The sequence below is a fragment of the Aquila chrysaetos genome, chromosome 12 (genome assembly GCF_900496995.4).
Source record: "Aquila chrysaetos chrysaetos chromosome 12, bAquChr1.4, whole genome shotgun sequence".
Taxonomy (NCBI): domain Eukaryota; kingdom Metazoa; phylum Chordata; class Aves; order Accipitriformes; family Accipitridae; genus Aquila; species Aquila chrysaetos.
The window spans coordinates 1,824,414-1,849,072 of NC_044015.1; the positions used below are offsets into that span (position 1 = coordinate 1,824,414).

Genomic DNA, 24,659 nt, shown 5'->3' on the forward strand with positions numbered 1-24,659 from the left:
TTGAATGCAAGAGCTGTTTATTAATATTTTTATTGATGACAAACAGGTTTAAAACAAACTGAGACAAAATCAAAAAAGAGTAACACCGTGCTAGCACTGATGTCTGGATTTATAAAACTCAGAGTAACTGCTACAAAGGAAAAAACCAGCACAAAGCAGAGGCAAGCATTCCCATCAGTGAAATAAAGGGGGTGAGGGGAGAGGAGGGGGTTACATTACTCAATGGATTGCATTGCACAGAGGGTTACAGCTTAAACCTATCGGAAAAGTCTATGCAACTACGCAGCCTACAGAAGGAAAAAAATTAAAAAGCCCTTCGGCAATGTTAATAAATAAAACAGTCCATCTTACAAGGAAGGAAGGTGGCCTGTGTCTCCATTCTTTCACATTTTAGAAGTCTAAACTCTGGAGGCTTTTTATGAGAAAAGAATGGTTTTCATTTCTGGAAAGTTTCTTTTGCAGTTCTTGAACTATGTTCACTGCAGGACTGAACAAAAATTTTGAACACCTGTTCCATGTTTATGTGCACACTACTCACAGTTTGTGGGTATGCTACACCAGGTCTGCACTGGGGGAGAGACACTCTTGAAAAACTACAGCAAATACAGGTTATGAAAGCGGGTCAACAATCTACAGAAAGGACAGTAATGAAAGGGCTTTCCCCCCCAGTTACAAAAAGTGGGTTTTACGTCATTTAAGTACATTCATATGAGAGGTATTTTGAGTTCCCCCAAAAAAAAGACTAGAAACACTTGGAGCCCTTTGAGTATAAAGCTAACTTAATTCAAACTTTAAAAACACCTAGGTTAGTGAATCACACTCTACTGTTCTTTGCCAATTAGGAGGTAGAGGTTAGTCTAATTTAGGGATCTGATAAAAATGGGTCTGTAGGAATTTTAAATTCTCTGCGCTGTTTCTAAAAAGGTTTAGACAGAAATAAAATGCTCCCAGTGTTCCCATATGACTTATTTAAGACATGGGTACAACTTAGAAATTGGATGGCTTCTCTTATGTGCTGTTTTCAGTTTTGACTTCCAGCTATTTCTCAAGCCAGCATTGATGGCACAGCCGTGTCCACTACCTGAAAAATAGGCTCCGGGTTTGGTTTTCAACACCTGAATCTTTCAGCTATCTGCATTAATCACCGAAGAAGCCACACAAAAGCCTAACCCATTATCTCTAATTATACCCAGCTATCAGAGGCCACCTTCCAACAACTGCCTGCTTTGTCCATTTTTCCAACCTGCTTCGGTAACATTGTAGTCTTTACTTCAAAACCAATATAATCCCCAGTTTCCACTACTTCTTCCCCAGATCTGAGGGAGTGAGTAAAGCAGGCCTGTTTGTTAGCATCTTTTCCTCCAGGGCCGAAGGGCACAGGAACCCATCCCCTTTCAAGCGCAAAGTTCATCTTACAGAAAGGCTTGTTTTTCACAGAGTAGAGTCCAGACAGTAGCCAATTAAAGCATACAGAAAACACTTTGAAACCCTCCTCCTGCTCGAGCGCGCAGGCTCCTTTCACTCTAACTGCTATCCAATGTAGGAAGAAGAGGCTGATTGCTGCAACTTTAAATCACACTGAAAGTTCTCAAGGTTGGTGCTCTAATTTAGTTTTGTTTTAAACTTTTTGTAAGCTTCTCAGAACAAGGATCTCCCAGGTCCACCACTAAGAATTCAGAGACAAACTTCTAAAAATTCAGTGCTCCTTTGAAAGAATCTCTTTAAAACCACCTTGTCACGAAAGACCCGTTCAGAATGTGGGCGACACGATGACACTAGGATTTCAGAGCCAGTGTTGGACAACAAAACCTGCATCTCAGAGTTGAGCATCAGCTATGTTCCGCTGGATTTCTGCTTGGCTTGCTGTCACTTAAGTCAGGAACTCTCTCTCTCTCAGATACTCTGCTTCTAAAATGTAAACAGTTACTGCTAAAATATAGTACCCCTTTAAAACGAGAACAACTCTGAGATGAGGGTTTTCCTCTCCCCATCTGCTCTGAAAAGTAATGCCCTGCTCGCAAAGAGAAGTATGGAATGAAGTGAAACCTGCTTAAGGCCCTTCTCTCGAGCTTGTTTGACTGGGGGAGCAGGGACTCAGCTGACCACTCATTTCAGGGTGAGTTGCCTTCCCAGTGAGGCGCCAGCCAGTCCTTCAGTGCTCTCTCTCCTCTCCGGTCAGTCTCCTTGTCTCAGTGAGCTAGCAGTGGGCTCTCTCGCGCGCGCTCCTTTCTCTCTCTCTCCTCTCCGTTGGTTGGTTTCTTTCTCCTGTTGCTCTCACACAGTGGTGCTTCAGTTTTAGCAGTGGAAAACAGGTATCCATTTTATTTTATTTTTTTTATTACCCAGAATAAAATGCTGATGAACTAAGCTCCACACAAGCTTAGCTCTTCTTCCTCAACCTGAAAGCAAGAAAGCAAAACAACAGTTGCATTAGGGATATCACTCTTAAGGCAAACACTGTGTTCATGAACTTAAATCAGGGAGTAAGAAGCAGAGGAGTGAACCTCAAGTGCCTTACACTCTAATACTGTGACAGTCCCGTCACTCCACCATGTTGATATGCACGTTCACCCTGGTAAGTAGAGTCCTGTGACAGCGCCACGTCAATCTGAGATTTAAACTCATCACCAAGGTAACTGTCCTGAAAATGAAAGTGTGTGTTAAGCCTCTAACTCATTATCAAGTTCAAGTGCTCCCTTACAAAGCAGAATACCTGGCAGCCATGATTAATGATAAAGTCTGAGAGGTTTTGTTTTGTTGGGGGTTTTTTTTTGTTTGGTTGTGTTTTATTTTTTTAAAAATCTACTCTTTTTGCTGCAGAATTTCCACAAATACAAACGTTTTTGCAATAGCTGGCTATTGAATACGCAAGCAGTTCAAAGTTACAGCTCAAGTTGAAGTCTATACATGTAGCATTTCACTTCTATGCCTGAGTGTACTTAGAGAGTCCACCAAGTGGAGGAGTATGAAATGCTGTGGCTGTCATTGAAAATGGTTTTAGTTTCCGTTTTCCTCAGTACTAGGAAACAAGGATGTGCATACACACAGATCACCGACACAAAACCCAGGAAAAACAGCAGACTACACATCAAAATTCTGCTTACCTGTGATAATTCTGGTTGGGAGAGCCCAGGCTGACTCATCTGTGATGGCTGACTCATGGAGATATACCCCTGAGTCAGTGGACCCTGGGAGAAAGGCTGGGACACCACATCTTGGCTCGCTTGACTATTTGGAAGGTTTGACTGACTAGTTCCAGGAATCCCAAAACGATTTTTCTGGCGCCCACCACGACCAGTCTTCCCTTTTGGCGCCCCACGTCCTGGAAAAGCGTTTATCCCAACCAACAGTGAGAAGTCTGACACATACAACACATGAGAATTAACTGTTTCTATAAAGACTTGGATCACTCGCAAGAGGCAACATTTTATATGTACTCAACATAGCAGGTGCAGAGAAATCAAAAGGCAGAACCACCAGCGTAGGCATAGCAAAGGGACACTCACTGGAGGCTGCAGTGCTGTTGGGTTTGTACTCCATACAACTAAGACTTATTACTGAAGCACGTCTACTCTCGTCAGCACTGCTGTGAGAGTAACAAAAGCCATTCTTCGACTTCAGACCTAAAACATGGCTTTTATACCGCTTTACCCTTGCCCCCATACCTGCGGCTGGTCCGTTAGCCTGGCCAAAGTATCCCGGTGGTGGCATTGGTGGCATCACAAGGTTGAAAGGGATAGGAATGTTCATAGCAGCGACATGGCTGGGGCCAGCACTGATCATCCCGATCTGGTCATGGGTTTGGAAGTACATGTTGGATGGGCGCCCTGGGGAGGGGAGGAAAAGCCACAGTGATTTCAGGCATCCCGAATATTTAAAAGTCAATTAACATTCCTGCTTTTAACAGTACTGGGAGGACTTGTGAGCAGGATAAATCAGGACCAAAAATTGAAAGGACAAGCCTACCACTTCCAAGGACCACCAATATTTCTAGTTCACCATTTATTCCACACTTGAAAATGCCAGAGACTCATCTAACACATGCTCATCCCTACAGAGTTACCCTTTTACAGCACCATCTAAGATTCCTGAAATGCTTACACACACTCCCTTTTCCCCCTCATTTTTCATTTGCTCTGCAGACATCACATTAGACTGCAGGGGCTTCTATATACAGAGAGCAAAATCCAGGCACATCACGAACATCTTCAGTTCTTAAATCCCATATTTTTCTGTAGTGGCTCTTCAAGCATTTAAAAGTTTGATGTCTGTAAGATACCACACCCCAAGGACTAGTTGGGGAAAAAAAGTAAATCTATAAAGGTGTTAATTTTGATAGCTTCCTTTACCTTGACTGCTCCGGTCATAGACAGATCCTGGAATAATAGCCTCACGTGCATCATACATGGCAGTAGTCATGAAACGGGCACCCTGGAAGCATTATAGGAGTTAGACAAAGCCTTTGCATAGAAAACTTTGCACTGCAGCTTCAGTGTAAGTTATTTCGGGTAAAAATCCAGTAAAACTCCACAGATCATGCATACTTTACAAGTGCTGGAAAACATGCAACTACCATTTCAACTACATCATGACAACAAAATAAAGTAATAAAGATTCTACAGGCAGCCTATCTCAAATTGTGAAACATTTGGTGAATTTTCAGTCTATTTTGAGGTTCTGATGATAGTTCTCCCCTTGCTCTATTCCTACCACTGTCCTTCTGTGATAGCTGACAACCTTCTCTCCCCAATAACTACTTAAAGGACTAAGTATAAAACTTGCAGGTTGAGGATCAGAGTACAATGCTATTAAGTACACACGCCTAATGAGCTTGCCATTTCTACACAAAACAGTTACTTTGTTTCATTCACCTCAGAAGTTACACCCTCATAAAATTCTGCAGTAAATAAAGAGCAATAAAAAAAGCACCAAAAAAGGCTTTTCTACAAGCACTCAACTTAGAAACAGCTGAAGCAGCAACTTAATTGGGTCACACTGCATTAACTAAGCAACAAAAATGGAAAGTTGTGGGTGCGTGAGGCTATGTGGGTGACTGTTTATTCCATCCATTTATAGTTGATCAATCAACCCCCAATTGCTTCACACCACAAACACCTGAGAGACAGGAGAGGTCAACTTACTGGGTTGATGGTATTGACAAGTTTCCGGGGCTTGCTGAACTGCATAAGGCTTTCCCGGAGATTATTCAGTGGTCCCTCCACCAGAACCTTCTGCTCCTTGTAGTAATTCAGCAGGTGATTCCAAAGTGGTTGTTTAGACAGTGCTTTTGGGTTCCCAACAATAATTACTCCATACCTGTACAACAACAGACAAACAGAAAAACTGAAAGTAACTTTGAGTAATATGTAACATGGCTGTATTTTTAATGTCAGAACAGCCTCAAAGTCTATCTCTTTTACAGTAAATCAAGGCACCTAACAGAAGTCCATGATGGTAGGTTTAGGAGACCCTGAGAATTGTTTTGTTTACAGCAGATGATTTCTGTAGTATGACAAAACACTTGAAAAGAGATTGCTGCAGCCAGTTTCTCAATCATCACAAGCTTCCTTTTGCAGGCTTGCCAAACACATCAGTGTACTCAACCAACCACCACCCTGTATTGGTTTGAAAGCTTGCAGAAACCAAGGAAACCAACCAACATAGTGTTGATTCCACATTACCCTTCTCAGTAATCAAATCCATTAAGAGAAGCAAAATGGTAAAAAAAGGTTGCTGGAAAGGATGAAGCAGCAGATGAAGGGAAGACTTCTGTCCTGCAAACAAAGGGGAACAACACAGCAGCTTCTGCAAACTACTGATGCCAAATGGTAACACTGATTAGGTTGAGATTGCTCTTGTAAATTGTAGGGAATGGGGAAATCATTCAAGGCTTCCTTAAACCAGGTGCAGCAGGGAATGGGCCCACTACCCATAAAACACAGACCTTTTGTTAGTCAGACTGTATCGATGCTTTAGCAGACCGAATTAGGGCTCTAGAATAGAAAAATTTGCCCAATTTTACTTTACCTTGCTCTTGTAAGAGCTACGTTAAGACGCCTGGGGTCATTCAGAAACCCTATTCCTTGGTGTTCATTGGCCCTCACACAAGAAAGGATAATAAAGTCCTTCTCTCGGCCCTGGAAGGCATCCACACTTGCAATTTCCACTTCCTGAAACAGAGGAAAACATGTAAATCACGGAAGCACAGTGCAAAACAGCTACGCTACCAACAGGCATTACAAAATGCATTGGCCATGCACTAGCAGTTCCAATCATTTGACAAAAATCTTATTTTTCTAATGACGAATGATTTGGTAATTCCACTGGTCACTAAATAGTTTCCCTAAAGGAGAACAGACAGTCTCAGTTTAGGACAAATTACTTTTATGTTCACTGCTTTATGATTCTCATATTTCCCTAAAACTGGCATTTGCACTATGGAAAGCATCCCTTTTCTAGGTATGTTGCCAAAAAGACTTCTGACTATTCCAAAACCTCGTAGTAAGACAGGTCCAAATTAGCATTGCTGCTCCCAGCTACCGAGAAACCTGAATCAGAGGGACAGATCATTCCTGGCAGAAGTAAGAGTATTTCCACCAAGTTTTCCTTCAGTGAAAACACTGACCAAGTTCTCAATATTGCAAAACAGACTATATTAAACATACAACCATCTTGTTTGTAGCAACAGATTTTAATGTTTGGTAGAAGAATTCCAGCAAATAAATAGTATGACCATCAGAATTTATGGAGCTTGGTTTCCTGCATGTCTCTTGGCATGATGCTTTTATCTAAGATACAAGCTAAAGCTTTTCCACAGCTGAAGCACTCATGACCTCTCCCTTCTGTGCCTCAATGAGTCCTCAGATGACGGACTCACTGAAGCCTTCCTTTCAACAGAGACCTCAACAGGGCTTTCTCTTTTATCTGGCCAACTGCTCCCCTGACACTTACTGGCATTTGATATTGCCTAAACTCTTCTCCCTGGTCTATTTTAACCACAATCAGCTAAACTAAAAAATTACTGAAGAATAAACACAGACTGATGCCTAAGAAGCCAGACTAAAAATGAAAACATTGTGAAGTTTCACAATATCTGACTTTTCTAGCTTCTCCGCATCCAAGTGTTCTCATTTGTGCAATGACTCCATACCTGGTAGAGCTTTGTATGCAAGGAACCACTGAATTGCATGTACTGCACCAGATAGGATCGTTGACCTTCATAAGGTGTAATAATGCCAATCTGATCTGGTTTGGCACCAGCTTTCAATAGCTTTGTAGTTATCTTTTCCACATTGGCAGCTTCCGTCCTAGAAAGACAGATTTGTTTATCTAAGGAGAACCAAGGCATTAGGGCTAACTTTTTGCAAGTTAACGGGTCTAAAAAACTTGAACATATATGCCTTGCTAGTGTTTTGTCAGAAAGGCTACTTCAAGAAAAAGATCAATTTTAGACTGTTCAAGCACTCAGATTAATTCGGCTTAAGCTTTGCAGGAACATTCACCACTACCACCTCTTAACTTAGGCCATACACAGATATTCACAGCCAGACGAATATGGGCAAAAGCCAACATCTCAAAAAAAGGTCTCAGAATGACACAGAAATTTCTCCTTACATATACCTCAGAACTACACAACTAGACTTCCTGGAATAGCAAAATTCATGGTGGCCATCATTCCGAATGGAACTTCTTAGTAGAGCTAAATGTACACGTGTACTTTTATGAGCGAGATCATTAAAAATGTTCCAGCCTGCTGTGCAAACAGATCCTTCAGTTGCTTTATCTTAAAGTTTTAAATATAGAATGTTTTTAATGCCAATCTCCCTGTCAGCCAACTATCATGCCATTTGTTTGTGCACAATCTGGCTTGCTGCATTCAGCAGTCTTGCACATGCTGTTCATGAAACAGACTGAGATTAAAAATATCACAGCAGATATTTTTCATAAGTTGGTCTGGTTTCCCTTCCAGGCACATGAACGAATGCATACAACCAAGAGGAGCAAAGTGTTTTAGGCTCATTCCTTCAAAAAGAAGTTGGAATGTGCAGAAAAAAGGGATACAAAAAAGAAATTTGAAATCCCCTCCCTTTCACACTCCCACCAAAATCTAAGACTTAGGACTCTGCTTCAGAAGCTATTGGAATTCTGGCTTCAAAAATGCAACTTCATCAGTATTTCCTGCTGCAACTGCAGTCAGTTTACTTGCTGGCCCAAATTCATCCAACATATTAGGCACTTAATTGTCCCGTGCTCCTTATAATACCAGTGAAGGAAAACACGCGCCTCCACAGAACAATTCAAACACACTTAAGATCTGAACTGCTCCCTCTGGAGATGCCTTTTTCTCTTTGTTTACTGTAAAGCGAGCCTAGGGCAAATCAAGTCTGAAATGCAGCTCAGTCTGCACTATCCTTGATGGCAGCTTTTATTTAAAAAAAAAGCATACAAGCAATTTCAATCATAGCTGTTAATAGGAAACAGCATTTTATTAATTTAGAAGAACTACTGCAGAACACAAGAATCAATAGCACTGAAGTACTGTATCCCAGCACACAACACATCTGAGGTCTGTGGGTTGGCTCATTTGAAGTACAGATACCACGCTGCACAGAAACAGAAAGTAGCTCTTCTTCAAAAACACAAGCCCTTTATTTAGCTCTTATGCCTTCATTCACATTGCAAGGCACCACAAGTCACAGTGACTAAAGAATACCATGAATTTTGTTGCAGAGATTCTGAAGGATAGAGAAATGCCAAGATATTTGGTCTGCAGCGGGAATTGTATACTGCACTTTCCCTTGACTTCATTTAATTGTGACTGTCTCCAAGGGGTGTCACAGGATTATTAATAGTTTCATTTAACAATCTCCCTTACATTTGAGATATTTAAAAATACTTCGTCCCAGTGTAATTTTATACCTCAGTGTTGAATTTTGTTTACCTGTTTAAGTAAGAGGTGCCTGAGCTGGCAATTTCCTCCTGTCCTTGTGTAACATAGAAAAACATTGGCTTATCTGGCTGTGGCCACTGGAAATCAAACCCTTTTTTCACACGGTCCGCTGAAGAGCACAAAAACAGTAAAAAAAGTTAGCACTGCTTAACTAGCAAGAACACTCACTTTCATATCAAAGCACCTTAAAGACTCAGAAGTAAGTGCAGTGGCAATTCTCTTTTTTAGCTAATGTATTAACAAACTCATCTAGATTAAAGAATCCTTCCTTTGATCCTTAATGAATGGCAAAGAAAGTAATTTGCAGGAGTACTATTCTTGCTTACCTGCAGTAACACCATTCTGGAGTGAACCCTCATAGAAGATATTGGATGGAAAAGCACTAAGTGCAGGATGCATGCGATACTGCACTTGCAGGCGAATCGGACGAATCCCAAGCACCACAAGCCTCTCGAAGAGAGACTGAGATAGGCCAGCCTTTGCAGCTTTTTTACACATCACAACAGGACCAAGCTGGCAGTGGTCACCCACAAGAATAAGCTGTGGAAAAGAAAGTTTGTAGATATCTAAGTTTTTGTTTTCTGAAACTTGCCCAATAGCTAGAAACAATAGCAATATCCTACTATAAAATATATTAGGAACTAATCAGTCTGACTTGTAAGAAGCTTCAGATCTAATCTAAGGCTTATAAACTTTTAGTGTCAACTAGCTTTTCAGCTCATAATTTCTGAATAAAATCTTACTCAGTCTCCAGATTGTTCCAGCAGGACCAACATGTTCTAGGCAAAGATTATGCCATGGAAACAGAAAACTAACAGGACTAACACAAAATAAAGTAATTTAGATCTATATTATGAAGCATTTTCCATAAAAGGAAAGGATTTTGTACCCCTGCATGCCTATACTGTGAATGTTACTGCTTGATGCTACTTCCTCTATTTATAAACTCTTTCTTTAATGAAATTTTCTTTGAAGAAATCCAATGGCTCCTACCTGTTTTGCTCCCAGGACAACTGGCACCATGCACTCTGGCTCAGTAGCCTGTGTGCTTTCATCAATCAGAATGGAGCGGAACTGCATTTTTGCAAGTCTTGGATCACCAGCTCCCACACATGTGCAACAGATCACATCTGCATTCTGAGACAGAAATGAAACTGAAATTAATCAAGTAGGATATCAACAGACAATATTTCTACAGGGAAGAGTATTCAATACCATTCCAGGAATCCCCCCAAAAGTTAAATTGTACTCTGATCTCCACCAGCAAATTGCAATTAAGCCTCAAGTGGGAGAAGGCAATTATTTAAGCTGCAAGACCCAATGGAACCTTACCATAAGTAATTCACGCTCTGCTGTTCGTTTCAGTGCACGGTAACGTTTCTCATCAGCAGATGACAGTTCTCCAGTTTCATCTTTAAGCTGCTGCAGTTTCTGAAGCTCTGGCATGCTGGGAAAAACCAAAAAAAAAAAGGAATTTTGCTTTACGGCTTAATTAACAACTTGGTAGGATTAGATTGGAATTCATTTGTAAAACTAAATGACACATGTATAGAACCAAAAAAGTTATCACATCAAGCAAATACATGCTGTCATTGTTACACAGTTAGTCAGTTGTGTCCATCACAATACTTAAGTTGGTTTTTTCATTCCCCTTCCCCCCTCAACCATTTCTTACCTATCCATGTTTCTGATCTGGTTATGCAATGCCAAGAAGGATACAGGAGAGTCAATTGCCTCACGACTTTTAGCACACAGACGAACCACTTTCAGTCCAGTTTGATGGATCTTCTCAGTCAACTGATCTACAGCTATATTACTCGGAGCACAGACTAACACAGGCCTTGAAAAAGATTAAGCAAAAAGTAAGTCTCAATGAGCTGTATACTTTTTTCCACTAGACTTGTAATAAAATCATGTGTTACAACACACGTCCCCTAAAAAATATGCTGGGGAAGAATATTTTTCGAAATAAGCACAAGTCTTCCCAGAAAAACATACTTCTAGAAAACCTTTAGTTCAATGATACAAGTTATTTTGATTTTTTAAATCAAGTTGATTCTTCAACCATTAATAAAGTAGCCTCACACATAAAGACTTAGAGAGAATAGTTCTTACCCATTGCCCTGTCTAGCCAGATGATAGACGATTGTGGCTGATGTCACTGTTTTTCCGGTACCAGGGGGACCCTGAATAAGGCTCAGAGGACGCTGCAGGACAGTTTTCACAGCATAAACCTATTAAAAAAATTTTTTATTGCTATTTAGCATTCAATGCATAAGAAGTTACAACCTCTATTCGTACATCCTTTATCATATTCTTTGTGTGTAGTAAAAAGGAGATGAGGTTACCTGAGAATGGTTGAGATCAGGAAGTCCTTGTGCTGTAAAGCGCTTTGGCAACTGGCATTTAATAATTACATCTTCTACCTCATGACCTAACAGTTTGTGATAGATGTACCCAGACACTGAAGTCTCATCCACAGCAAATGTTTTTAAAGCACTCTGCATTCTGAAATGAGGGAAGGACAGAGGGGGAAAAAAAAAAAAATCAGTATGACCTCAAATACAATTATCCACAAGTGTCCTACACAAAGGTTAATCACACATCAGGCACAAATTAAAATATACCTTGGGACAAGAGAACAATGTAGAACACTAACAGAATTAAGAGACAAAAATTAGACTCCGAGAACACGGATCTTGTTTTTCCCCATGTGAATACTACGAAGTATTATAACCAGAAAAAACCTGTAGAGAAACATCAGCCTTTGACAGAATCTGCAATAGTAATTTTAGGTGCAAGATTGGAAGAAAATTTGTACTCAGTGTATCTCTTTCAGGATAATAAACAAACTCCTATCTTACAAAATGCAGTACAGGCATATCTGAAGTCTATTGACCTCACAACTGATTCAAGTGTCTTGAAATTTCAGCTAGTTAAAGCAATTCAAAGTTTAGGAATGCCAACTAAAATCAGAGAGCACTTCATGATGGACCAGTGTTCAGGAAGCTGAACTACAAAACAGTTGTTCTTCCTATATTCCAAGTATTACTAAACATAAGGTAAATTTCCCTCCCTGATGTATTTGCAACAAACCTCAGATGTGCCTTCAAAATGAGAAAAATCGACAATTTGATGGCATTCAGGTTAATTCTATTTCTAGTAAAAGTTAGGCCTGTTGCTCTATGAACCAGATATCACTTGTTCATAGACTTGATACATTGGGCACACTCAGATTTCTGATTGCTGGTGTCATGAAACAATACAGCTTTTCTTGTTCAAAAATTCTCACTGAAGGTAAAGGAAGATATATACACCAACTGCACCCGCTATCTGCCAAGTTTTGAAGTGCTTTCTCAATACCTGTCAAATGAAGTAGACTTCCATACAAAATCTACTTGGAAGTTATGAGTAACTTCCACAGGCGCTCCAACGCTGCTCCTCAGTTCAATGGCTATCTCATCACCATAATCTGTAGAACCTCGTTAAGTAGTAATCTATAGCAAAAATTTGAATTTTATTTTTCCCAATTTTGATTTTTGGTTTTGGGTGTTTTTTTTCTAGCAGATCCCCACGACAAATTAAAATTATCTCAAAATTACTTTTGTACACGTTTACTGATTTTTTGGAGAGACTTCAACCTTGGATTAAGCCTTCCTGAAGGCTCACTAAGTAAAGGATACTATCAGGAACTTTGATAACATGACCAATTCCTTTCCATAAAGGGGCCAGGTCTCCTTTATACCTCAAGCAGATCTCATCTCCTTGCATAAGACGCATATCTACAAAGGAAGGAAAAAATGCTCTTAAAAATGTTCACCAATGAACAATCATCCCCCAACACAAAACACTTACAGTACTATCTTATATCCCAGGCCAGATCATCACAGTTCTTTAAACACTGATGTTATTCACCAGGCATAAAAAAAACCCAGACAAAACATACAATCAAGCTGTCATTACCTGAATCAGTCTTTGGCAAAGTGAAATAAGCAATTCTTTTCTTGTTCAAGCCCAGGTCCCATCTGACTGTGATGTTATCTTGGGTCTAATGGCAAAGAAAAGGCATCTATTATGTTCTTAAAGAGCAGTTTGCCAACTACCAGGGTCCTCACTGTCCTATACTTCAAAATAGTGGAGAAGCACAAAACTTGCTGTTCAATATCACTGTATAGACAAATATCTGTATTTATTCTTATGGACTGAGTTCACATCATCTGCAGAAGATAATTGTGTTCTACAAGAGTTAGTTAATGAGAAACAAAATCCTAATCACCACCTGCTTTATTCTCTCCCCCCGCCTTTAAAACACTCACTAAGTGCTTGCATGACCCCATATAATTCAAGTTTGATTGGAAACTCTGACTGACAAAGGTAACTGCAGGTTATGAGGATAACATAAAAGAAGGTGGCCAAGTTGCACGGTTCTACAATAGAATATGGTTCTTGGAAAGATAAACTTTGAACACAGAAAAGATGGAAGTTCGCAAGTGTTTGGAGCTCTTTTTTAAAACCTCTGTTTGAGGATTTTTCTTTCCTCTTCCTGCTGTCAAACATCATCATTACTACTGTAACTACTGCGATGTAGTAGTACTGTAATTAAGACATTTATTTCACTTGAGCCATCCTTCTATGCTGTTAACAGTGACCATGTGTTTGATACCAGAGAACTGGTCAGAAGCCTCCTCAAACAGGCATATTTCAAGCATATTACCTGAGACTCCTTGAGTTTCTTGTCATAGTCTGCCTCAAGCTTGACTAGAGGACCAAATATATTTTGGTATTGATAAGCATCTTCATATCTAAGCAGGACATGCTGTGGTTCTTCATCAACACCAGGCTTTTCTAAGTCCTCTAGGGTTGCAGATGGATTTTCCTAGAATTTAAAGCACAAATGTTTTGTTTCAAAGTTTTAAGTACAGACAAGTGACAATCTCTCACTGTGCAACAGGACTACCAATACTGTGTTTTACTACTACAGGAAGTTATATCAAGGTATAACCACCTGTTAGAACTACACCAAGACATTATATGTCATGGTCACTCACATCCAGTCAGATTTGTTATGCTTTAAAGGATGTACAGAAAAACCTCTCAAAAAGCAGTAACAGAATACCAAGCGTGGACTAACAGTTCCCCGCTCAGCTAGTCCTCACAAAAAGCAGAAACAAGTGAAGGACTTCATATAGGGAAGGAAAGATGTTTTTCCAGATTGCCTGACAGTGCAACTTGAACAGAGCTGAAGAACCTAAGGGTGAAAGTTTCCTACTTTGATAAATGATCTCCTGAATCCTTTGATCAATTCCCAGTTGCATTGCTTGTCAAATCTGCAGGATTTAAACCTCATCTGATTTGAGTAAATTCCCTGCCTTATACAGTTGCTAAAACAGTCTTGCCCTTCCTTCATAAAACCCACAAAATTGGCACTTGGTAAAACATAGCCGGAATTTGAGAAGCAGCACATACCTTCCAAAGTTCTTCCAGTTTGTTAATCTGTTGAGCCGTAATCTGACGTGCTCTCAACTGTTCCTGTTCAGAGGGAATCTTTACCAGCCACGAAAGGAAACAGCGATCTTGGATAAGAGGCTGCCACTGTGAACTGTCCCAATTAATATCCTTTAAACTGCTCTGACTGGCACATGGCTGCCTGCACAACCAAAATATTGAAAAAAATTTTAAATTAGACAAGTGTAAGAAAGTCTACCATGTGAACAACTCAAGTATCTCATTTAAAAGGAAAAAACAAAACAACCCTAACCCGCTGGGCCAATTCTTTTTTAATTCCTATATTTGCCATTTCAAAACTGGGACGGCTTGGCATCGTAAGTTGTATTTATTGGGTGTTTCTGGAACAGAAAATTTCAGCATCCAAAATATTTAATATGACACTCACCTTTGAAAGTGGTTACAGTCCATTGAGACTATGCACACATACAATATATCAGAAAACACTTGGGATCTGTTGTTTAAACAAATAGAAGAACTCATTCCATAGAAACACACCTACTGTCAAATACATGGTAAGTGACAGCATTTAATTAAAATACATGCAATTATAAAATCATGATTTCTGATAGAACCTGTCAGAGAACAATTTCCAATTTACTGTCATCTTCAAATGATTCTACGAGATGACAGAAAAACATACTGTGTAATAGAGTCACTACTCCAGCAGGGCTCCAGAGTAATTTCCTGAACTGATCTGTTACTCTTCCAAAACTGAAAATCACACTTTAAAAAGGGAGAAACACACCTTTCTTCCATTAAGGACTGTTTCATTTGGGAGAAATACTTTTCTATAGAACTAATACATTTGCCTAGCATAAGAGGATTTCCCTTTATTGCATTATCTACTTGTATACAATTCACGAAGTCTGTACAATCCCCTAAAGGAAAAAAGGTGGCAAATTAGAGTATAAAATATATTTTGGTACAAAATGAAAGCAAGCCTTGCCCTTTAGAAATAAGGTTATGCAACAGACTTGACACAAACATGCCAACAAAGGCATTCTCTCACCTGCACAGCAAAACAACCACAGAGTCTGCCTTAGCTGGAATAAAGCCAAGGAGAAACACATTACGACATCCACAGTTATAACATTCCAAGACAGTCTCTCCTAGAGGTCCATCTTTATGGAGAGTCACCTCTTTGCACTTTGCTCTCACAAGATGATTAACAATGTGGCTGAAACCAGAGAGGACATACATTTATATGAAGTTAATAGGAAAATCACATTTAGTCCTAACTTAATATATCAGCTCAGTTACTAAAAGACACAAACAAAATCTATTTACACTGTGGCAGACATTGGTAAGATCTTGCTCTTTTCATCCAAGCAAAGATACTGCTAACACAGTTTCAATGGTTTCTCAGCGCATGAGTGTTTTTAGGGTAGATGAGTGTGAAAGAATAAGGAATGCCTAAAAAATTCTTTTTATGTTACTGCTAATTGAAAGAAGCCTCCCAAAACTCCATTGGTCAAGAGCATCAGTTCTACTGTGCTTTGCAGGAACACAGGATGAGGGAAGAAGCAGCAAGATCATTTCACAGAAGTGATTCAAGCTTTGCTGAGATCGAGGTCTAAGTTGGTAACAGCATAAAAGCTAAAGAGGAGGTTGGAGGCTCACATTTAAGTCACTGGACTTCGATTATCACCAAAATGTAAGTCACAGCCATCATACCACTTCAAAACAAACACATTCTAAAACAAGACTGTCATTGTTATTTCCATCATTTGACCATTTACCTGCCAGATGTATTTCCACGCCCGTTACAGAACCACTTTTTGCTGGTGTTACAGTAAACCACACAAGCAGGGTCATGGATACCACAGTAACTGGAATTAAAAATGAAAAAACAGGAAGTGATTAGGTACTTGCTTATAGGAAAATTCAAATACAAGATTTAAACTACGTAGTAGTCTACAAAAATAAGGGAAAGTGAAAATTAGGGAACACAAGTGTTGGTAAAAGCATCAAATACGAGGTAAACTTCTGAGTCACAAGTATTTTAACACTTCCCACCATTACCATCTCTGTGTTGGCTTAGCCTTCTGTTCCTCAAGGGAGGTCAAAGACCTGCTGGACCTGGCAGCTGTAAGCGTACACAAGAACTCACCAGAGGGCACTATCTTCCTACCAGTACATAGATGTCTCCAAGGAATTTGCTCTCACAATCCAAAAAATCCTCTAAGCATACACCCTTCACTCACACGAAGCGCTCCTGCCCTCTGGAAATAATAAGCCTGCGGCAAAGATCAGGTCTTACCTGCAAGCATGCACAGGAAGATCCTTTGTGTAATACGTATCTTCTTCATCTTCTTCAAAATTCAATTCTGCCAGAAGCTGGCTGGTTTTAGCCACATTATCATCCACAGCTCCATTCTGTAGAATGCCATCAGGTCCATTAACCTGAAATAGGAGGTCAGTGCTTAAGTTACACAATCAACACAGACTCCGAAACATAAAGCCAAAGACAGTAACCCCTACTCCTCAAAGCAAAAACTTGTGTTTAATTTGGAAAATCTCAAAAGGAAAGAAAAATGCTGGTAAGAGCTGAGACACCAGTTTCAGATACCAGTTATATAATCAATATTTGCTTCATTAGCTCCTATTTTACAGGATTATTTACACTACAACTGATAAGTAGAAGAAAGTTAACAAAAGGAGATTGCTTTTCTGCAGAATACATTTTTCCATACAGTCTTACACAACACACGAAATTCCATTTAGACAATTCCAGCAGTATCAAACATTGTTTTTTCATCCTTCATTTTACTGCCAAAAACAGGTTCTTTATTGTATAGGACTTTCCGCACCCATTTCTGCTGTTGTCTATCCACCAAATCAATGTTTCTCCCTCTGCCAAGGTATCAGAAGCACGACTTCATGACACTTGGACAATAGAGAGCAGGTAATCAAGAAACCTGCTGTCATATAAGCCTAATTTAGAAAAAAAAAATTCAATAGTGCAAGAAATAACAGAAACTGGTTTTCAGCAGAGTGTCTAACTCTCCAGGCAGTATTGTTTGTTCAAGACGTACCAACCATATTACAATCAAAGAAACACACTTAAATACATCAGGTATGACAGTCACTATTGCATTACTTTAAATTTGTTTTTGCTATGATATGATTTCCTTTAAAAAATGATACCTAACTTATCCCAGAAAACTGTAAAAGTCCATCAAAACTAGTAACACAGCTCAAGTTTTCAGAGCAACACACTTCAGAGATCAAGTGTGCTAACACAGCACACACAGAACAGGTGTGCTCTTTCCACTGACAATACACTTAACTGCCAGAACCATGAAGTTCTGCAACATTTGGTGCTGTGTCAGCAATTTTTACACACCAAGTCCTTCTCAAGTTAAAAATAACTCCTTTTTGGCAATACTGAGTACAGTGTGTTTACCACCAGGAAGGAGCATCAAGAAGTGTGAATGTCACAAATCAGATTTTGGCATGGCTAGAGCAGCTGTTGCCCCTTGGGCCTCACAGGTGTTTGGGTTTAATCCCACTGCTGCATCTCTACAGACTAACGGCCACAGGAAGCTTCAGCATCTTAACATGAAGCTGTCAAGAACCCCCAAGATGGCTAGATCCCCACACACCCCAAAACCCTGTTCACTCAATCACTTGATTCTTTGACCTGTCTAGCAAGATCTCGCTAAAATCCAAGAGGATAAGCATACCATCCATAACCCACATTAACTTTGACTGGAAAAAGGTGGGAGAGGGGCGACCACAGTGACTGCAATGATTAGCACAATATTAAGAAAACATCTGGGACAAGTGCTGTGAGGTAGCTTCCCTGTCAAAGCAAAACCATCAGATGTATTAAAAACCCCAATTGTTTCTAAAGGTATGGGGTTAGACAAGGTTAGATAAACACTTATTTCTGAAAGTTTTAACTCGCTAATCAATGGGAGCATAAGAATCACTCAAGGCCTTTGTCTATCAAGACAGTATTTTAATAACTCTTTTGCACTTAGACTTTTAATACAATTTAGCTGGTATCTGTAACTTAATTCTTTGACAAGAGATGAGAAAGCTGTCCACAGTGAGAAGAATGCTAAATCTTTATTAAAAGAAATTTAATAAAAATAGTTGCTGTAGCATTTTAAAGCTGCAACTCATAAGCAAATCAAAACGAGCTTACTTCTCTGAAAGTCTCATTTAGATTCCATGCCAGCTAGTTTCAGCATTGCACGTAGAAATTTAACAGCCAATTGCAAGAGTTAAATTTAAAAGTAAGTGTAAGCCACTTCACACTTGCCCTCAGCAGTAAGGAACTGGACTCAATAGCACTTTGTTTCGTTATCTTCAAATGAAATGAGGTGCATTTGCAAAAGACAGTCTAAATGGTATGACTTTCTATTCATGTGCCCTGGTTTCACTCTATCCCAGCTGGGATAGAGTTAATTTTCTTTCTAGTAGCCACTATAGTGTTAAGTTTTGGATTTAGTATGAGAAGAATGTTGATAGCAACAACTGAAAACATCACTGTGTTAAGCAGCATTTAGACTAAGTCAAGGATTTGTCAGCTTCTCATGCCCAGCCAGCAAGAAGGCTGGAGGGGCACAAGAAGTTGGCACAGGACACAGCCAGGACAGCTGACCCAAACTGGCCAAAGGCATATTCCATACCATGTGACATCATGCCCAGTATATAAACCAGGGGGAGTTGGCCAGGAGGGGGAATCACTGCTCAGGAGCTAACTGGACATCCGTCAGTGAGGGGTAAGCAACTGCATTGTGCATCACTTGTTTTGTATATTCCAATTCTTTTATTACTGTCATTATTATTTTCTTCCTTTCCATTCTATTAAACTGTTCTTATCCCAACCCACAAGTTTTACTCCCCGCCCAAGTCTCTCCCCCATCCCACTGGGTGGGGGGGAAGTGAGTGAGCAGCTGCGTGGTGCTTAGTTGCTGGCTGGGGTTAAACCACAACATGATGTTACCTCCAAGTACCGGCTTTTAATAGAAAGATCAGCCAAGAGGAACCATCAGTGTAGAATGTGAAAAGAAGCAAAGGGGAAAAAGGAAAAAAAACCAAAGAAATTGCAGTAGCATACAATAACCCATTAGTACGATGAACCTAAATCCAATCAGCTCACTGTGTAATAGCATCTCCACAGATGTCTGAAGATAAGTATCCATTTTAGATAGTGCCATTTTTACAAAATATGAAGATAACTTATAACTGATCATGGGACAGGTGGAGTGCCAAAGCCTTAAGTTAATCTGAATTTCTTAGGAGCACGAATACCAGGCAATCACAGGTCCATCTCTATCTGTCTATTCCAAAGAGCCATAATACATTATTATACACATCAGTTGACAAGTTTCATCAAATTTTTTTTTGGGTGCTCATAAAAAATTGGATTGCTGAACAGTAATGAAGTTGTAAAGCTTTTTTTTTTTTTTTTTTTTTTTTAAGGCAGAAAAACAAGAAACTACAACAACTGCAAGCTATTTGTACTTCTGCACCAGGTGACTGTTAGTTACACCCCAGGGAGCTCCTACCCTTTCAGAGAGTTAGGCAGGAATGATGTCACCTGTTACTATGAAAATCCAGCAGCGAGTACTAGGCCTTGGCAGGCACACAATGAGGAAGTGACTCAACTATTGTTCTCAAACCTACTGTGATGTTAGCCTATGTGCATATTATTAAAAATCTGGCACCATCAACTGTTGTATAAGCCGGGGGGGGGGGCTTCTCTATTTTAAAAGTGTTGACTGAAACTTCTGGCACAGCAAGTTTAACAGCTACAGCAATCTGAACACTGAGGCACTCTGAAACTACCACCAAGGTACTGGTCCCTCCCTTGCTCCTTTTTTGGCCTCTAAAATACTGTTCAAGAGACAACAGTAAAGGTCCAGGGAACAGAGTTACAGAACGGTAAATCAGACGATGTAGTGGCTTCTCCTGACCATATGTGAGTGAGTCCCCAAATCAGAGGTAACAGAATATTGTCATCTCAATCTTTCCCAGTCCTTCTGCCTAACATACTCCCCACCCACCTCAGTAGCTGATCCACAGGTGAATGCAGCTATATCCACTTCATGTAGTTCTACTTTAAAGTGGTACATTTCAAGCTGTAACAAGAAAACTAATTGCAGTTAAGTAGGTATTTTGCTAGGAGTACTCATTACAAGACTGCAGTCCAATCAGTCATGGCAATGCACTTCAACACTGCACAGTAGCCGCAGGACACCCAGTCACACTGCCCTGATTCAGGTAATTTTCCCTCATGCTTTAGAAAAAAATACACACTTTCAGACTTGCATGGGTAATTCAACTATTTGTTGTTTGTACATTGTTTACATTAAAGCTATAGACTATTTACAGTACCTTATTATAATCTCTTATACTGATTTGCTTTCTCTTTCAAAATAAGGAAGGGGATATTACTGAGAACATTCACCTGCACACCACCTCCAAAGCACTGTGGAGTAAGCTGTATTTCCACATGGGGACCTGCGCAACAAGGAGCAAGTCATTTTGCTAAGACAAAAAGTCTTTGTTAGAACTGGAAATTAAATCCAGCCTCCATAGTCTAGACCAAAAATCTAATAGCTGACCCAGCCTCCTTCAACCACTCAAACAGCTTAGCTAACACATTAACACCATGTGCCTTGTCCATCACAGACTCCTTGAGCATGTGACTGCCTCCTAGCATCATAAACTAAGTCCTTGCCTGGAAGAATGAAAAAATAAGGCAGAAATGAGAATTTATCTTAAAATATTTAGAAATATCTATTCCTATGTTTGATTTTAATCACTTGTAAACAATGGAAATACAGTTTTCTGAAGAGAAAGCAGTAGACATTGCTTCTGCGCTACTAACCTCTCACTATCTTTTGTCAACTGGACACTAATCAATTGTAACAACATCCTCTTAAACTATTAGTTAAATATACGTTGGGAAAGGAAGCTCTTATAGACTGCCTAAATCAATCACATTTTCTTAAGAAATTAGGTGCTCTGTATTGCTCAGCTAATATTTTTAAACGCTAGGACACTAAAAAGATACCAGAATATGGAACAGCAGAGTAAAAGTATATACCTCCAATGTTTATCAGCTTCAAATAAAGATTATTTATTCAAGTAGCTTTAATTATAATCACAGTGACAACTTTTAATTAAGCAAAATGTATGTGATCCATTTTAGGGCCTTAGAAGTTATTATTTAGTACATCCCCTGCCAAAAGACAAAACAAGTTTTTGTTGAAGGCAGCAAAATTTTCCCCAGAATCTTTAAAAATACATAATTTCTGATCTTATCACTCATGAGACCATTGAAACATACAAGTCTAAACAGATCCAGGGATCTGGGTTTTGCTGTACTTCAGCTCAGGAGGACACTATACTTATTACACTTCTGAGAGTTCCTGTTGCAATAGGTCCATTCCCTTTCCCCCCCCCCCCCCCCAAAAAACCCTAAATTTCTAGAGTATAAATGAGGATCAGGATGACCACAAGAGTTTGCGGAAACATCATAAATGCACTCGGTTTAAAAAAAAATTATAATAATAATAAAAAAAATCTCTTCCTTCTTGCCAGGACAGATGGTTATAGACATACTAGTACCTGAATGTGCTCTCCAGATATTTTTTTTTGTTTTCACTTCAAAGGCTTTTCAAACATGTTTAGACAAAAAAAAAAAAAGACAAATTAATCCTCTCATCTGGTCTTTTAGCTTATGAGGCTTATTTTGGGGTGGTTTTTCTTCTTCTTCTGGCCACATTTTCTCTACTAGGAGTTCTGGAATGATCACAACCCATTAAAGCTTTAGAAACTAAGACTTTACTAAAACTGTCTTTTTAATCAATCATTGTATAGTCTGGCTGTACACAGACAAGATTTTACTACCACTGCTTAATAATTCTGATATCTCAGTGCTCAAACTGGATAAAGTCTACCAAACCCAAATTCAAAAGCTGTAAAAGTAAACAGAAAATAAACATGCAGCCCATGGGGTCACGTTGCTAATTCTGCCTCATAAACACACTAACCTGGAGCAAGTCACCGCACGGCAGCTATGCCTAGGCTGTACGGTGAGCACTTTCAAGCACAAGAAAGTCATTCAAATTTGTCCTCGGATAAACCTTATACGGCTCGGACAGGATACCACCACCTTCAGTCCTGTGCTGCACACCTGTAGATTCTCAGCGCCTGGACATGCTGGCCTGTTTTCAGTTTGCTCACTTCTGTTTCCACAGCTTTATCATTTACAGATCCTGATACATCAGGTTTTGCAAGTAAAAGGAAAAATCAAGCCCACTCAAACTATGTTTGGTTCAGGATTAAAAAGTTACCTAAAGCATTTCAACTCCTCTTTAAAATCATCCTTTAAAACGTAGACAACATACAAACCTTTAACTGTTAAGAAGGGGACTACATGAGTATTTATAGAGATGCAATGAAATTTAGCAGAATATTCCATGATCTTTAAATGGAGAAAAAGTTTGATTTTTTAAAACACGTGGAAGAGTTCAGGGGTTTTGTTTTTACTACAGAGACAGTCAAGATGTAGCACAGTGACAGATAGTATCTTCATTTGCAAGACTTCTTCACTTGTCAGCATATAACCCTAGTTCCTTCTTTACTTTCTCTTTTGTAAATTGTGAAATAAATACAATTGTCACGTGCATACCAACCATCAACAGACCATATTAAAAAAAAATAAAATCACCCGTTTTTAAGTTATGAGGAACTAGGCCTCTCAAATCTCAGGCCAGATCGACTGTCACTCCCATACAAACCCCAAACAAACGAGCCTAGCAACCGTGCCGCAGAAAAGGTGGCAAAGAAGTAAGAATAAAAAAAAAATTAAAAAATTGAAAGCATATTTTGCTTTTAGTCAGAGAGAAATTAAAGAAAGTAACGCTGAACTTCCTCAGCGCCCAACTTTTGATAACCAAGTGCCACCTATAGCCGTATTTCTTTTAAAGAGAAAAAGAACCTGAAACGACATCCAGAAGCATTTACGACTTCTTCCTTCAACACCGCACCGAAAAACGACACAACTGTCACGGTAACAGCCGCGGACCTCGCCGGCTTTACCAGCGGACAACCGCCTTCAAGCGTTACCCTCAACGCTCTCCCCCTCTATTTCCAGGGCAGAAGCAAAGCTCCCGGCTACCGGGCCCGCTCCGGAGCCGACAACCTCCTCTCTACGGGGCAGGCGAGCAGCCACACGCGGCTTCCACTTCCCCGTCCGGCGCTGCCGGGGAGGGAGGCGGAGGAGCGGAGGGGGGGGGAAAGGGCCCAACCCCACAGCCCGCCCAGGGCTTCCCCTCGCCGGCCCCACGGCCGGGCCCGCCCGCCCCTTCCGGACCCCCCCCCCCCGGTGGCGGAGACGCCCTGACCCCCCCCCCCCCCATATTCCCCCCCCTCCCCGCCTCCGACCGGGGACTCACCTGTGCTTCGATCGGTCCCGGCGGTCCCTGACCCGCTCCGGGGGGACCTTGGCCCTGTCCCGGTCCCGCCTGCCCGGGCCCGGGCGGGGTTTGGGTTTGGCTGGGAAGAGTGAAGTCGGTAAACTCGAACTCGGATCCCTGCGTGTCGGCGCCGAGCAGCTCGGCCTCCTCCGTATCCAGGAAGGTGAGGGTCTGCGAACTGGGGCCGTACGCCTCCACGCTCATGGCGGCGGTCGGCGAGGAGAAGCGGTTCTTCCCCAGCTCCCCCCCACCCCACCCCACCCCGCTCCCCCTTCTTCTCTCTTCTCCTCACCCGAGCCGGCCGGGCCTCACCTCAGGGAGCCCGGGCGCCCGCGCTACGCGAGCGGCGGGATCCGCCGCGCGCACCAGGCCGCGCGAGCGAGCCGGCCACTAACGAACCCGCCGCCCGCCCCGCTCCGGATGGGGGGGGGGGGGGGGGGCGGGAGGGAATCGGGAATCCCACGCGGCCGGAGCCAACGGCGGAGAAAAGCGGCCGGAGGCGGCGGGCGGGCGCCGCCGGAGAAGCGAGCCCCGAGGCGCTACGAGCGGAACCGTCCGGCTGCTGCCGCCGCCGCCGCGCGCCAGGCCAGGAGCGGTGACGCGGAGCGCACGGAGGAGGACGACGACGACGACGACGCCAGCACGCCCCGTACGCGTGGGAGGGGTGACGTAGCACGCACACACCTGGGGAGGGCAGGCGAAAAGGGGGAGGAGCTCCCGCGGAAGGCGCGAAGGGGGTTGGCGCCGCGGCGCGCGCG

General features: G+C 41.1%; 1 protein-coding gene across 4 annotated transcripts; it reads right to left on the reverse strand.

The window, feature by feature from the left end:
• UPF1 (UPF1 RNA helicase and ATPase) lies at positions 1 to 24,517 on the reverse strand. Of its 4 annotated transcripts, none has more exons than XM_030034038.2 (24): positions 23,881 to 24,517; positions 16,719 to 16,861; positions 16,198 to 16,287; positions 15,468 to 15,635; positions 14,417 to 14,597; positions 13,665 to 13,826; positions 12,914 to 12,998; positions 12,634 to 12,732; positions 12,314 to 12,422; positions 11,299 to 11,458; positions 11,066 to 11,184; positions 10,626 to 10,790; positions 10,283 to 10,397; positions 9,944 to 10,087; positions 9,277 to 9,490; positions 8,942 to 9,059; positions 7,151 to 7,307; positions 6,028 to 6,170; positions 5,142 to 5,316; positions 4,350 to 4,431; positions 3,666 to 3,827; positions 3,105 to 3,322; positions 2,519 to 2,641; positions 1 to 2,399 (listed from the first exon to the last, which is right to left on the reverse strand). In XM_030034038.2, the coding sequence occupies exons 1-23, from the start codon at positions 24,103 to 24,105 to the stop codon at positions 2,522 to 2,524; spliced, it is 3,354 nt and encodes a 1,117-aa protein (XP_029889898.1). In that variant the 5' UTR covers positions 24,106 to 24,517; the 3' UTR covers positions 1 to 2,399; positions 2,519 to 2,521. The 4 variants fall into 4 exon arrangements, with proteins under 4 accessions (XP_029889898.1, XP_029889896.1, XP_029889897.1 ...); XM_030034036.2 differs by having other exon boundaries at positions 12,314 to 12,431; XM_030034037.2 differs by having other exon boundaries at positions 14,417 to 14,606.
• Between the last annotated feature and the right edge of the window lie 142 nt (positions 24,518 to 24,659).